This window comes from Muntiacus reevesi, chromosome 8 (genome assembly GCF_963930625.1).
Source record: "Muntiacus reevesi chromosome 8, mMunRee1.1, whole genome shotgun sequence".
Classification (NCBI taxonomy): Eukaryota; Metazoa; Chordata; class Mammalia; order Artiodactyla; family Cervidae; genus Muntiacus; species Muntiacus reevesi.
Window position 1 is genome coordinate 93877819 of NC_089256.1, and position 14831 is coordinate 93892649.

The window sequence follows — 14831 nt, forward strand, 5'->3', positions numbered from 1 at the left end:
AAAGACTTTAAAAATTATACACATCCCCCCCCCAAAAAAAAAAGCAGGCTCAAAACTGATGAGTTTTCTCATGTCTCCTGCATCCCCAGTATCCCACCAGAAGTCAAGTCCTATAATTCTCTCCTGTCTGTGCTTCACTGATACTGCTATGCCCAAATACAACCCCTCACTATCCTCACTGAACCATCCCCATAGCTCATTAGTATGTTCAAGCCATCCTTCACTGTGGCCACCATCCATTTTCCTAAAGTAATGCTCTATTCACATCCTTTTCTTTGATCAAAATCTAAAAAAATTCCTTAATTTCCAAAGCCCCAAGTTCCCTCTTGGACACTATTTTCCCCACCTTTCTCTGTTTCAGCAACTTTAAAGGACATTACTACACAAGCCTCTGGAAACTGAAAAGACCAAAGACCGCTCCCCTCTCCCCCGTGCCAGAGAGGAGGAGGAGAGGGGAGCACCCCCGCCGGGAGCGGGTGTCAGAACCGTCAGGTGGGTCCTGGGCCGTGTGAAACACCAGAGCACCTGCTGGAGATTCGGATGTTACCACTCAACTGGAAAACACAAACCAAAAGCAGCACCGTCCCGCGCAGTTACTTATCAGAAACCCCAACGAGCCTGGACCCAGCTTTGCTGGGAGCTTCCCCCCATCTGGAACGCCCTTCACGTTCAGTCTCTATCTGTCAAATGTAACCAGCTTCCGGGCCTCACTGCCAACACGGAAATCCTGCCCGTGGGACTTGGCCAGAAGTAACCTCCCTCCCCCCGTAGCCTACGGCACTTCCCTGGAGCCGTGAGACGTTCGCAATCTCCTAGGGCCTGTGCCCGTGTCTGTGCTGTCTGCATAAAGCAGAGGCTGTGCCTTATTTGTGGTCGGCTGGCCGGAGGGCTCAATGCAGTGCCTCGCCTAGAACCTGAACTCAAAAAACCAGGAAATAAAACCACAAACCTTACTTGCTGCTGAGATAAAAGGAGATAAGTAAGATTAAATTCAGGAACCCAGTTCACATGCCAGCTCACTAGGAGGATAAGGCAACTCAGAAGACACCCACCACCGATGAGCCACACGACCCGGACCAACCCCGACCTCTGGACTCTCTCCCTGTCTACACCACTCAGAGGGTGGAATCAGGCAGGCCTTCTGGACCCTTTACAGTCCTAAAGCACATCAATGAACTCGACTCACACAGAAAAGATGTGACAGCAGTGGAAAAAAAAATTTAGGAAATCTAAAACTGAAGAGATGCCCTGACTACTGTCAAGAGCCCCCACTGACTTTTCATTAGAATTCCCTGTGAACATCTTCCCTCATGGAGAGCCTTACCTATTCTTAGAAAGATCCCCATCCAGTTTAAGAAAACACAACAAAGGCAAAACCAGAATTTAAATCTCTGATGTTGAAAAGGCAGTTATGAGCCATTATTTAAAATGAAATAAATAAATAAACCCCAGATGTATATCATTAACTCAGAGTGCTATCTACTGGTTCACATAATTTTCATTTAAAGATTTAGAAAGCACCTCAGGAAATTAGAGAAATAAGTGACTCAAAAGCCAGCAAGGGACTGGAACGTACCTCGTGATGACGTGCAGGAACTGTGGGGTAAGCACCGCCTGCTGAGATTTCTCGGGATATTGGTAGACCGACATTAATTCAACAGACTTGACAACCATGTACAGGTAGCCCACATGAGGTAATGAGAAAAAACAGAAGAGACTCAGCAACACTTTTTCCTGAGATGAATTTTTTCTATCAGAAGTAAGAGACCCTGCGTGCAAAAAAAACAAACCAACCATGAAACCAGTAAATAAAAGGAACCAATATTTTGACTTTTCTGTGCAAAAACATCTATAAACAGATAACCAAAGAGCTGCTAAGGTGCTTATATAAGAATGCCAGTAAAAAAATGAAAAAAAAAAAGTGATATAATTAGAATATCATCATTTTGAAACCCCTAGTAAATGAACAGATCTAGGTAATCATCATCAATAGTTGTTAACATCACAAAAAGAGCCAACCTGATACGACCTACTTCCAAGATAACTCAAGACTATTTGCATTACCAAAAAAAGAAGAAAAAAATGATCATCACAATCATCTGATCAAGTCTTCGACCAGCACTGTCAATAGAAATAAAATGTGAGCCATATATGTGATGCAAAGTTTTCTAGTAATTGCTCTCTAAAAAATAAAAACAGGCAAGATTTTTAAAGTATATTAACCCAACGTATCCAAAATGCTATCACTTTGATACATAATCAATAAAAAACTAACGAGACAGTTCATATTCTTTTTTGGTGTACTAAGTCTTTAGGACCGAGTATGAATTTTACACGTAAACCATGTCTTAATTTAGACCGATCACACTTCAAGTTGCTCAACAGCAACCCTGACAAATGGATACCACACTGAACAGTACAGCTGTGGATCACGGGGAAATACAGGGCAGACAGGAGCATGTTAAATGACACCGTGGAGAGTCAGTCAGCAAAATTCAGATTGTGGGAAGTTCTGCACTAATAGTCCAGTTTCCTGCTAACTAAACCACAGAGAAAAGAGAGAGGAAGGCAGAGCCTGTATAGCAGAGAGACATAAAAGACACAGGAGCCACATGCAGGTATAGAACCTTACTTGGAATCTGATAAATTGCAGAAAAAAATATTTAGACAATCAGGGACATTTGAGTAACTGATGGAGATTGGATGATATCAAGTCATTTCTTAAAAACGTGAAGTGACATTTGGGGTTTTTGCTTAAATAAAAGAATCCCTTGCCTTTAGAAACATATGCTGAAATATTTATAAACGAAAAGGTATAAACTCTGGGATTTGCATCAAAACAATCTGACAGAGGGCAGGGGGTGATTACGAGGCAACACCACTGAAGCTGTGTGATGGGGACCTCGGGGGCCGCTGTACTATTTTTCTGTATCTGTGTGCCTGAAACTTTTCATAATCAAAGTTCTTTTTAAAAAAATATAGCTGATTGATGCCCTTCAAGGACACATTAATAACAGAAGAATGTATAAAAGAGATAACTAATGAGAACCTGAAAAAAAAAAGAAAATCCCATTACTACACTCTCCACAGTTGGCATAAAACGACTGATCCAGTTCCTACTTCCTCTTCTTTCCTACACACATCTGTCCTCTAACCACACAGAGAGCTGCTCACTTATCTCCAAACATACATGATGATCTTTCACCTTGCACATGTTGCTTTCCCTGAGGTAGTATCTTACCAGAATCTCCATCTTCTAAAAAAATTTTTTTTTTCACCTTCTAAAACTTACTCATCCATCAGGGCCCAGCTCGCATGGACACTGCCCAAGGCCTCACCCGTCCACTGAGTAAACATCCACCAGGCACCTAGAACATGCCATCGCTCTGGGTTCCGGGGTACCCCAGCGCGCAGGGCAGCGTAACCGCACTCATCCTGGCGAGGGGGACTGGGGTGGAGAATGAACACGGCAGTGTGCGGGGAGGGAGCGGCTTCAACCGAAAAGTCTGGGAAGTCCTCTGAAGACACCAGTCTCGCAAGCTCTGAGGGAAGTACTCTGCTCTGAGCACTGGAAGAGTAACCAGTAGATCTTAGACAAGACTGAGCCTGGTGTAACCTAGCAGCAGAGAAAAGCCACGTGGGTGGAGAAATGTAAGCGGCTGAGCGGGACAAAAGGAGCTCGCGGTGAGGGTGATGCAGGCCATGGAGATGATTTGGGTTTTTGTTCCGGTGCTGCATGAAACCCTGGATGAGAGCTAGTCCTCTAAGGTGGCTGCGGGCCCTCTGGCCTCCTGCCTTGTTACACCTCCCTCTCCCAGGCTTCTCTCAGTTCCTCAAGCAAAGACGCTCCATTGGCCACAACCAAGCCTGCCCACCAATCAGCCCCATTCACCCTTCGGATCCTCTTTCTCAGGAAGCCTTCCCTGACCCCCAGTGAGGTTCAGGATCCTTTGTTATGCACGCTCAGGGCAGGATTCTTCTCTCACAGAGCACTCCCACCAGTGCGTAATTGTACACGCCTTCTAATGTTCATTCCATTCACTCCTGCTTCCCCCCACAAGACAATAAGCTCCATCAGTGCAAGGACTTTGCCTTCTTTTGCTCACTACAGGAGCCCTAGTATTCAGCACAAGACCCAACACAGTAGGTACTCAATACACATTCACTACAAGACAGAAAAAAAATAAATGTATAAGTTTAATCAGAGTAATATTTATACCTTTCCCTAGCCAACACTTAAAGATGTGAAGCAGGCCAGGACTAAGTATAGAATTCAATAATGATTCTTAATCTGGGTTGCCCATTATATTTCTGGGGAAGTTTTAAAAAATACTGATGCCCTGGGACTTTCCTGGTGGTCCAGTGGTTAAGACTCTGTGCTTCCACTGCAGGTGGCACAGGTTCGATCCCTAGTCAGGGAACTAAGATCCCACATGCCATGCAGTGGGATTTAAAATTTAATTTTAAATTAAACTATCTTTAAAAAAGTAAAAAAAAAAAAAAAAAAAAATATATATATATATATATATATATATATATATACACACACACACACACACACACTGATGTTCAGGCATCAGCTGACCAATTAGGTCAGAATCTCCACTCCAGCATGGGGAGTTCCCTGGCCATCCACTGGTTAAGACTCTATGCTCCCAGGGAAGGGGGCATGGGTTTGACCCCTGATTGGGGAACTAAGATTCCCATATGCTGCAAAGCATGGGCCAGTATGTTGAGTCTGAGCATCAGTGTTTTAAAAAGCATCCAAGGAAGGCCAATGTGCAGCGAGGCTACAAACCACTGCTCGTAAGTGAACTTCCATCCAGCCCACATTTTCCCATCTGGCTCACAAGGCCATCATTAGCAGCTCTGGCAAATGACCCAGCTGGAACTCAGATGAACCTCAGCTGTAACAGGGCCCTGATTTTCCTTTGGGGGCCTACTGACCATTTCAAAAAGAGAAATGGGTTTTGTCAGTCATCTCCTCTCCATGGCTTCTCCTAGCAGACATGATTTCCGTTTCGTGGGTTCACTGTTACTTGCTAAGGAATCTGTCTAAGGCCACAGGGAAACTCAGAAAAGCCTAACCTGCTACTTACATCGGACTCCCCGCTCCGCCCAGTGCCTTTCCAGCTCACTGCACTGCAGCATTCTCATACTTACCTGTTTGGAAAATGGGTAGAAGCTGGAGTGAGTGCAACCTGACATCATCAGACAAGAGACAGGAAGAAATATCAGGAGCAAAACGCCTGCGAATTTAAAGAGAGACAGAGGAGAGGAGATCTAATTTCCATTGCGTTAAGCAGGTAAAGATATATTAACTGCTGGTGAATAAAAAGCTATCTAGTACCTATAGAGCAGGTGTCGAACGTGGAAATATTTTATTTTTTCATCAGCTAATCCTGTTGACTCCAGTGTAACAGATATTCCCGACTGTTTGCTTTTTTCACCAAGAAGTTCCATGGGCTTTTGGCAGATAACAAAATCATCTGACTCAAGCTGTGAAGTGTCATTACTGGTGTCTTAAAAAATAAAATTGAAGAAAATTACGTAGTAATTCCAAGTAATTTTCAAATGCCAATTAGATTTCACCACATCCCCCTACCAATTATAGTATTAATACACATAAATCCCATGTATTTATAAGGCTCTATGGTTTTGAAATGTCTTAGCACTTGCTCATTCCTTCCTCACAACTGACAGAGTAAAACAGGACATGATCATCATCCCCACTTTATACATAAGGAAACAGAAACTCAGAGATGGTGTTCCTAACCCAAGTCATTCGACCAGCAAATATGAGGACTGGAACCAGAAACTGCTCCTCTGCAGTAGATGTTTCATTATTTTCAATGACAAATATATGTTGAAATACATTTATACGCTACAGAATACATCACATGCTACCGGATAAGACATGGACAGCCAGATCAAAAACCCAAGTCCACGTATTAGGAACATCTATGCGTGTGAAAGTCGCTCAGTCGTGTCCAACCCTTTGTGACCCCGTGGACTGTAGCCTGCCACGCTCATCTGCCTGCCATTCCATCATCCATGGAATTCTCCAGGCCAGAATACTGGATGGGGTTGCCATTTCTTTCTCCAGGGATCTTCCCAACCCAGGGATCAAACCCAGGTCACCCGCATTGCAGGTGGATTCTCTACCGTCTGAGCTGTCAGGGAAGCAACCACACCATAAAAAACGTGGCTTGGCAATATACATACTAGAGCCTTTCAGAGATTGACAGAAATAAGGGTTTTTCTCTATACCCCAAACAAGAAAGCAAGCTCAATTCATTATTTACCTTCTGCCTGTTTCATGGGATTGGTGGTCTTACGTGGATGGTGGTTAACACTCTCTCTGTTTCTGGGGTCTGACTCCAGTTTTACGATTAAGACTTCCAACTCTGACATGACAGCGACATATCCAACACAAAAAGAAATTTCGGCAGGGGTGATGTTATCTACGTGGATAACTAAAGAACGTTCAAAGTCCAAAACTGAGAATTCTTCATTAATGACCTGATACTTCAAACTAAATAAGACTAGATTACTGCTGCAGCCAACAAGGAGGTCTCCTTTCACAGGGCAGCAGGAAATGCAAAGGGGGGCCTCAGAAAGTGGCATTTCCACAATAGACATCTGGTCTCTGAGGGTTTCGCTGAAGGGTGCTTCCACGTCATGTCCGACCATCCGGATACACACTCGGGAGTTTTCAGTCCTTTTACTTCTCCAGTTTACATAAGCACGCAGGAATGTAGCTCTGTTTTTCTCTTCAATTGCTACCAAATAATCTCCTGAGAGGGGAATAAGATTACACTTAGAATTTCTAATTAGAAATCACAACTTACCTTGCATGATGAAAAGGCACTAAAACAGAATCCTAATGTGAATGGTTGAATTAAAGATGAACTAGAACAAGAAGCTCCAACACTCTGGCCGCTTGATGTGAAGAGCCGACTCACTGGAAAAGACCCTGATGCTGGGCAACCCTGAGGGCGGGAGAAGGGGGTGACTGAGGATCAGACGGTTGGATGGCATCATCGATTCAATGGATACGAGTTTCAGCAAACTCCGGGAGATGGTGAAGGACAGGGAAGCCTGGCGTGCTGCAGTCCATGGAGTTGCAGAGTCAGACACGACGTGGTGACCGACAGAACTCTAAGTAACAGAATCTCAGGTGTGTTTTTAATGGACAACAGGCATTTAGGTTCTGAAATACAATCTACCCCCATTTTACTCTCCTCTTATTTAGTTTGTAAGTCAGCCCAACTCCTTTGCGACCTCACAGACTGTGCCCCACTAGGCTCCTCTGTCCATGGGATTTCCCAGACAAGAATACTAGAGAGGGTTGCCATTTTCTTCTCCAGGGGATCTTCCCCACCCCGCTATTGAATCTACGTCTCCTGCTTGGGCAGGGGCATTCTTTACCACTAAGCCACCTGGGAAGCAGTTAATATCTTTAGATGACTTATTAAACATTCATGTAGCTTTACAGAGAAAGTCTGTGATTTATTTCTATGGTAGCTCTACATGTTATTGTAGCTCTGAATCTACAACTCTAACAAAGTTCTCCTGACATAAAGTGTTTGATATTAGAGTCATGCTAAAATTAGGTATAAGGACCTCTGAAGAGATCGGTGGAATGTACACTGCTACCTCTCCCCTCCCCACAAGTCATATTTTCATGTCAACTCTGAGAAATAGCATAAAGACACACATACCAAGTAAAATTTCAATCCAAGTCAGTTTTCCCTTAACTGTTGATTTTCTTGGATTTTCTAAATTACAAAGTAATTTTCGAATCGAATTGTTGTTTGTTGTGAGAAGTCAAAGTAATGAAGAGATACAAAATGAAAAGCAGAATGATCTTTCCCCTGCAGTCCAATCCATGAGGAGCCAGTGTTAATACACACAGCGTGGTATGTGTCCTTCTAAACCTTTCTTTCATAGAAACACAGATCACAGAGTGGTGGTTTGTCATTCTTGCTTTTAACAAAATGGAAACATATTAAATATACTTAACAATCTGCAATTTAAAAAAGTACCTGACGCGGGAGGGGACATATGTATAATTATGGCTGATTCGCATCGTTATACGGCAGAAAGCAACACGACATTGTAAAAATTAAAAAAACAAACAATAATAAAAAATAGTAAAACGATTTTTAAAAATTACCAATTTATTACCAAGATTTCCACCATATTTCTCGCTCCAGGGTAGATGCATGGATATCTAACGTCCTTTGCATATACGTGCAAAGTATCCTGTATACACCTGTGTCAGAATTCATTCAGCAGTCCGCCCACTGATATACTACATTAAAGTACTGGGTTGACCAAAAACTTTGTTTGGGTTTTTCTGTACCATCTTACAGAAAAACCTGAATGACCTTTTCGGCCAACCTCAAATTTCCAGCTTTTTTGTTTTTGCCACTATAGTCTATGCTGTAATAAACAGGCCTATACCTACATATTTATTTGAAAGTGAAAGTGAAAGTCGCTCAGTCATGTCTGACTCTTTGCGACCCCATGGACTATACTATAAAGTCCATGGAATTCTCTAGGCCAGAATACTGGAGTGGGTAGCCTTTCCCTTCTCCAGTGGATCATTCCAACCCAGGGATCGAACCCAGGTCTCCTTCACTGCAGGCAGATTTTTTACCAGCTGAACCACAAGGGAAGTCGAAGAATACTGGAGTGTTAATTTCAATTGTGTAGATTTTCAAAAGTAAGACTATCAGTCAAAGGGTCAGTACATTTTTAAATTTAATAGATATTGCCAGATTACAATCACAATTACATATTACAGATGCAGATTGCTACCAGCGCAGTTTAAAGAGGATGTTCCCCCACATCCTCACCAGCACTGACTCAATATGATGGAGGACAGGACTCTCATGGATATAAATATCATTCATATTTTCCAGACCACTTATAAAGCTGTTACATGTTTATGCAGCCATGTACAGTTGCTCTTCTACAAGTTATCCACTTCTTTTTTTTTAATATTGGTTTGTTTTTCTTATCAAGGAATAGCAGCTCTCTGGGTAAAAAGGATATTAATCCTTTGCCGGCCATGAAAAGCAAATCACTTTTGGTAGTCTGTAGTTTGATTTTGCTAAGGTTTGACTTTGTATGACATCTTTTACCATATGGAACCAGATATCTTTTCAGTCTTGGCTTCTGTGTTTCCTGACTTGTTTAAACAGTCTCTTGTGTCTGTCGAATTACATAAACACACTCTTACATATTCTATTTGGCGGGGGGTGGGGGGGGAGAAGTCACTAAATGCTAGACATTATTATGTAAACAAGCCATTCATTCTCCAATGAACTGACACTGAAATGCTGTGGTTAGCACAATTGCTTCCCACATACAGACGCAGCAAGCAAGCCCTGAGAGTCTGAAGACACTCAGTGGGCTGGCCAGGGCCCCTCTCCTCTGGACTGAGCCAGGCTTTAAGACAGGCAAACCTTCTCCTGATGCTGGTTGCTCTGAGGCCACAGACGGGAATCCTGCATCTGTTTTCTCCCCAGAGATCCTGACGGCTGTTTAGTCACTAAGTCGTGTCCGACCCTTCTGAGATCCCGTGGATGGTAGTCCACCGTGCTCCTCTGTCCATGGGACTTCTCCACGCAAGAATACTGGAGTGGATAGCCATTTTCAAATCAGTTGATAGTGTCCTTTGATGCATACAATTTTTTAATTTTGATGACAGCCAATTTTTCCATTTTTTCTTTGTTGTCAATGCTTTGGTGTCATATTCAAGTTACTAGTTACTTAATGAACTTTAAAACTAAGAATATTTGTTTAGTTATAATAAAAGGTTTTATACATTTTATTTTAGAAAAATATAAGCTTTTTTTCATATGTCTACAAATACATGCCTATTATTGGTAAAGTCTATATATCAACTGTTTATATGTTATTTGCAAACTATAGATAGTACATATGCTGTCTTAAGTTTTCAAATTAATAACTTGTTTTGTAAACAATGAACTAGAACTTGCTAAGTGTGTCTTCCTGATAAGCCTTATAAACAGACCTTTAGAGTTCTCTCAGTTAATCCTCACAACCCTTCAAGGCAAGATCCCCTTCTCCACTTTATAGATCAGGAATCTGAGACTCAAATAAGCTAAGTGAACTAAAGTTGCTCAGTCGTGTCTGACTCTTTGCGACCCTATGGACTGTATAGTTCATGGAATTCTCCAGGCCAGAATACTGGAGTGGGTAGCCTTCCCAACCCAGGGAGCAAACCCAGGCCTCCCACACTGCAGGCAGGTTCTTTACCAGCTGAGCCAAAGGGGATGCCCTCAAATAAGCTAAGTATCTTGCTTAGGCAACACAGTCAACAAATAATGGCACTTGGGCTTAAAACTGAATCTGGTTAGCTCCAAAGTCAATGGCCATTCCATGCATCTCTCAAAATGTTAGAAAGGAGATATAAGTCTAGAGGATTCTAGCCCTTCATAAGAGAAAGGAATTAAACTTTTCAAAGCATTATGTGCTCAGGGCTTTATTTTACTTATTTTTATGACAGCTTCTGTCTTTATTAAGTAAATTTAAAAATCATTATTCTATTTATTCTCAAGCTGAGAGTCATTAATTTTTTTAAAAAAAGTAAACTTTTCCTTTTATGTAGCAAGATCATAAACCTGGTTAACACTAATCCCTAAACTAAAAGGCTGCACTCCTATGACAAAACAATTATCAGAAGGCAGAAATAATATATGATGAATCAAAATATGTTTTATGACTTAAAAAGTTGAGGGAGGGTAGGGCTTTGCTGTTCAGTCGCTAAGTCCTGTCTGGTCCAACCCGTGGCAATCCCAAGGACTGCAGCATGCCAAGCTTCCCCGTTGTTCAGTATCTTCAGAGTCTGCTCAAACTCATGTCCAAAGAGTCAGTGATGCTATCTAGCCATCTCCATCCACAGTAGGGCCAAGGGGGAGATAACAGACATTCTAGGGCTCTTTCCTGCACTTGGGCTATGTGGCCTTGTCCTCTCTGCCCCACACCTCCAGGCAGCCCATAAACAAGGGTCCCGCACCAGACGTCCCCAGAGACAAAAAGAAATTGAAAATGTTTTCTTCTTGTTTAAGAATCTGCAAAGCATTTATAGTGAACAGAAACTGCTGATCTAAGATTCACTTTGTTTTTAATGGGGTGAGAGTAGGGGAGATACTAGGCGTAGAGCAGGAATCTCCAAGTCCAAGCCAGGGTTAGTGGGAGGAAAGAGGCCAAGAGGAAAAAGCTGAGATGTGTAAGAGGAGTTATCTGGATATCAGCATATCTAGCAGTCCTCTACCTACGATTTGGAAGAAGCTGCACCCAAGCATTAAGTTCAAGCTGAAAGTTACCCTTGAGCTATCTGACTTATGCTAACACCATACCACATGACTTCCTTTTTTTAAGACAGTCAACAGAATTACAAAAGCATCTTTGTTAACCTCAAGGCATCAATACCACCATGCTACTCACTGCCTAGGGCAGTCAGTATGGCTCTTGATCAGTGATTCTCAATCCTGACTAATAAACAGGAGACTCACCCAATGCTAGGCCATGCCCCAGGAAACGGTTACCGCTTCTCTGAGGTCCAGGAATCTTTTTAAGCTGCCCTAGATGATTCTTAAACACCAGTAGAGGCATCCAAGGATTCCCCAGAATCACGGCTACTGACAGGCAAGAAAGCTACAGGTTCAGAGTGCCGGTCACTGACAATTCCACATTAAATGTCCATTTGGAAGAATGGGGCCAATCGTGTAAATAGTGGTTATCTGCCCCCCACCAGCACACACACACACATACTAATACTGAAACTGGTGAGCCTGTCACTCAATAGAGCTCTTGAAGGTAAGAATTCATAAGTCTAAAAAGGAGATAAGGAAAACTACTAATATTGTGAAATGATTAGGAGAGCAATATCATTAAAAATACTAAAATCAGAGCTGTCTGCTGACAAAGAATTTACAGACCTAATAAGTGTTTTTCAAACTGGTCTGCAGACCTGAAGGCCCCTATTGATGTCTAAACTATTCAAAAAGAAAAAGTAGTAACAATATAATAAGTTGTTCATAAAGCAAAGGCATCCAAAGTTTGGAGCTAGGTGTTTTTATATAAATAATAGACAGTAAATAATAGGGCTTTTCATTTTTTTTTAACATGTATCTTAACTCGACAAAATGAACAGTCAGATACTGTGTATGGTAGCCCTGCAGTTTTTTTTGCTGATCCACAAAATTCCAAGGTCTGGAAATCACTGATCTAGTTTTCCACTTAAAAAAAAAAAAAAAAAAAACATAAACGGCGACCCAAACGTTTCTATAAACTCACACACAGTCAGTTGTGGACAGAGTTTAGACAGAGCCCTACAATCCTCCAGGTTCATGCTCTTCACTTTATTAGTAAATACCTCAGTCACAGGCTTTTCCATCTTAAATACTGCAATTTATTGAAAAGCAGAATTCAAATTTTAAGTGTATTATTAGACAGTTAAAAGAATTCTATGGTGAATTCTTCTGCAAACTGAAGTAGCTATTTCTATCTATTTGCATCTTTTGCTGGGGTTGGCGGGGAGGGCTTGCACTTGGCATGCAGGATCTTAGTTCCCCACCAGGGATCAATCCACGCCCTGTGCAGTGGAAGTGAAGAGTCTTAACCACTAGACCACCAGGAAAGTCCCAAAGTGCCTAGTTTTAAATTTGGATATTTCTAAAATAGGGATGTGCCCACTCAGTACCCCCTTGGAACTGCTTCACACTTCTAGGGGAAAAGGAGTAGTGCATGCTACTTTTCTGGGGGGAAAGGGGCCTTAGACCTGAGTTCTACTTACACTGATTTAAAAATCAGCAGGTCTTGTGAGCTTTCAAAAATCGACAGGAAATAGATTAAGGATAGGCCATGAGTTGGCATAACTGTTGCAGATGGGATTAACCGGGGGATTCAGGATACCATTCTCCCTACTTCTGTTTGTACTTGTTTTCTATAATAAAAGAATCTTACTTGGTTTGCTTTGGTTTCAAGTGTCTGAGTTGAGTGGAATCCAGTCACCCAACCAAGGGCCTTTCCAGCGAGGACTCCAGAAGAGCAACAACCACCAGCATTTACCCGGCCCACCAGAGGCCTGCTCTCTCCTGTGGTTGCCAGGATAACTGCACAGCTCTCACCTTCCATGAGCCGCCGGACGGGGCGAGACCACCCTACAAGCAGGAAGTCCTTCCCTAGCCAGGGCTGCTGGCCTCGCTCGGTCCTCTAAGGAGGCCCCAACGCGGGGGCGAGGCGCCCCTTCCCCCGCCCCTACTTACCGGCCTCGCTGTAGGCCAGGCGCAGCACCCTGCCCAGCGTGGAGAAGACGCACCTCGGCTGGCACAGCTCCTGGCCGACCACAGTGAACGCCTCCACCTTGCAGCCAGCCGCCACGAAGAGCGTATCGCGTCCCCCGCCGCAGAAGCGCTCGGGCTCCAGCTTGCAGGGCACCACCTGCTGCGAGCCAAACGGGTGCAGGTTGTATAGCTGTACCATCCTGGCGACCGGCTGCGGGCCGCCGGGCGGTGCGCGCTCCGGCCAGCCAGCCCCGCCGGGCACCGGGAGACCCCGCGCCAGCCGTGCAGGCTGGACCACTTCCGCGAGCGATTGCGCGGAGCCGAGTCACGTGAGCACCAGGCCGCCCGGCCTGCGGCGCCGATTCTTAAAGAGGCAGCCACACCGTGAGGATGGAGCCGAGGTGAGGACGCGCCCGCCCGCGGCCGGATCTGGGACCGCGTGCGGGAACCAGTATGTCTTTCCCTTCACGTTTTCATGATACTGCTTTGGGCGGGCGAGATGTTTAGGCCCTTGAGGCCGTTTAAATACTCGATCATCTGTTGCACCCGTTTCTACTTGCTGCAGCCTGTGAGCTTCTGGAGAGCAGGGCTGCAAAAACTGAAGTGGAGTGCACACAGGTCAACTTCGGGCTAAACGGAAGAGTTGCTCGGAAGCACTGGATATCTCAGAATGGTTTAGTTGGAAAGAGGAACTCCTAGAACGTGCTTGGCAAAATATATATCTGCTGAAGAAGCATGGATGTCATCTAATGAACTCCAGATATTTGAAAAAGATTAGTTTGAACCCAAAGGATAGAAGGACTGAGGATGGAACCCACTGGTTCTCACTCCAGTTTGCCCAATATTCATTTCAGTTCAGTTCAGTCGCCCAGTCGTGTCTGAGTCTGCGACCACATGGACTGCAACACGCCAGGCCTCCCTGTCCATCTCCAACTCCCGAAGTTTACTCAAACTCATGTCCATTGAACTCATGTCCATTGAGTTGGTGATGCCATACAACCATCTCATCCTCTGTCGTCCCCTTCTCCTCCCGCCCCCCAATCTTTCCCAGTATTGGGGGTCTTTTCCAGTGAGTCAGTTCTTCACATCAGGTAGCCGAAGTACTGGAGTTTCAGGTTCAGCATCAGTCCTTCCTATGAATATTCAGGACTGATTTCCTTTAGGATGGACAGGTTGGGTCTCTTTGCAGTCCAAGGAGTCGTCTCCAACACCACAGTTCAAAAGCATCAGTTCTTCTGCACTCAGCTTTCTTTATGGTCCAACTCCTACATCCATACATGACTGCTGGAAAAACCATAGCTTTGACTAGATGGACCTTTGTTGACAAAGTAATGTCTCTGCTTTTCAATATGCTGTCTAGGTTGGTCATAACTTTCCTTCCAAGGAGTAAGCGTCTTTTGATTTCATGGCTGCAATCACCATCTGCAGTGATTTTGGAGCCCAAAAAAATAAAGTCTGTCACTGTTTCCCTGTCTCTTTGCCATGAAGTGATGGCACCAGATGCCA

The 14831-nt window shown here is 43.7% G+C and overlaps 1 protein-coding gene across 4 annotated transcripts in view; it reads right to left on the reverse strand.

The window, feature by feature from the left end:
- The window catches only part of HPS3 (HPS3 biogenesis of lysosomal organelles complex 2 subunit 1), a 38257-nt gene extending 24613 nt beyond the window's left edge, over positions 1-13644 (reverse strand). For 3 of the 4 annotated variants that reach the window (XR_010664197.1, XR_010664198.1, XM_065942752.1), the window contains exons 1-5: positions 13308-13643; positions 6306-6797; positions 5351-5522; positions 5164-5249; positions 1577-1769 (exon numbers count right to left, since the gene is read on the reverse strand). Coding sequence is in view for 2 of the 4 variants with exons in the window: in XM_065942752.1 (XP_065798824.1) it covers positions 1577-1769; positions 5164-5249; positions 5351-5522; positions 6306-6797; positions 13308-13524 (1160 nt within the window). In the remaining 2 variants the exon portion in view is untranslated. Of the gene's footprint in view, positions 1-1576; positions 1770-5163; positions 5250-5350; positions 5523-6305; positions 6798-13307 lie in introns of all 4 variants that reach the window. The other variant, XM_065942753.1, reaches the window with a different exon arrangement.
- Positions 13645-14831: the final 1187 nt, after the last annotated feature.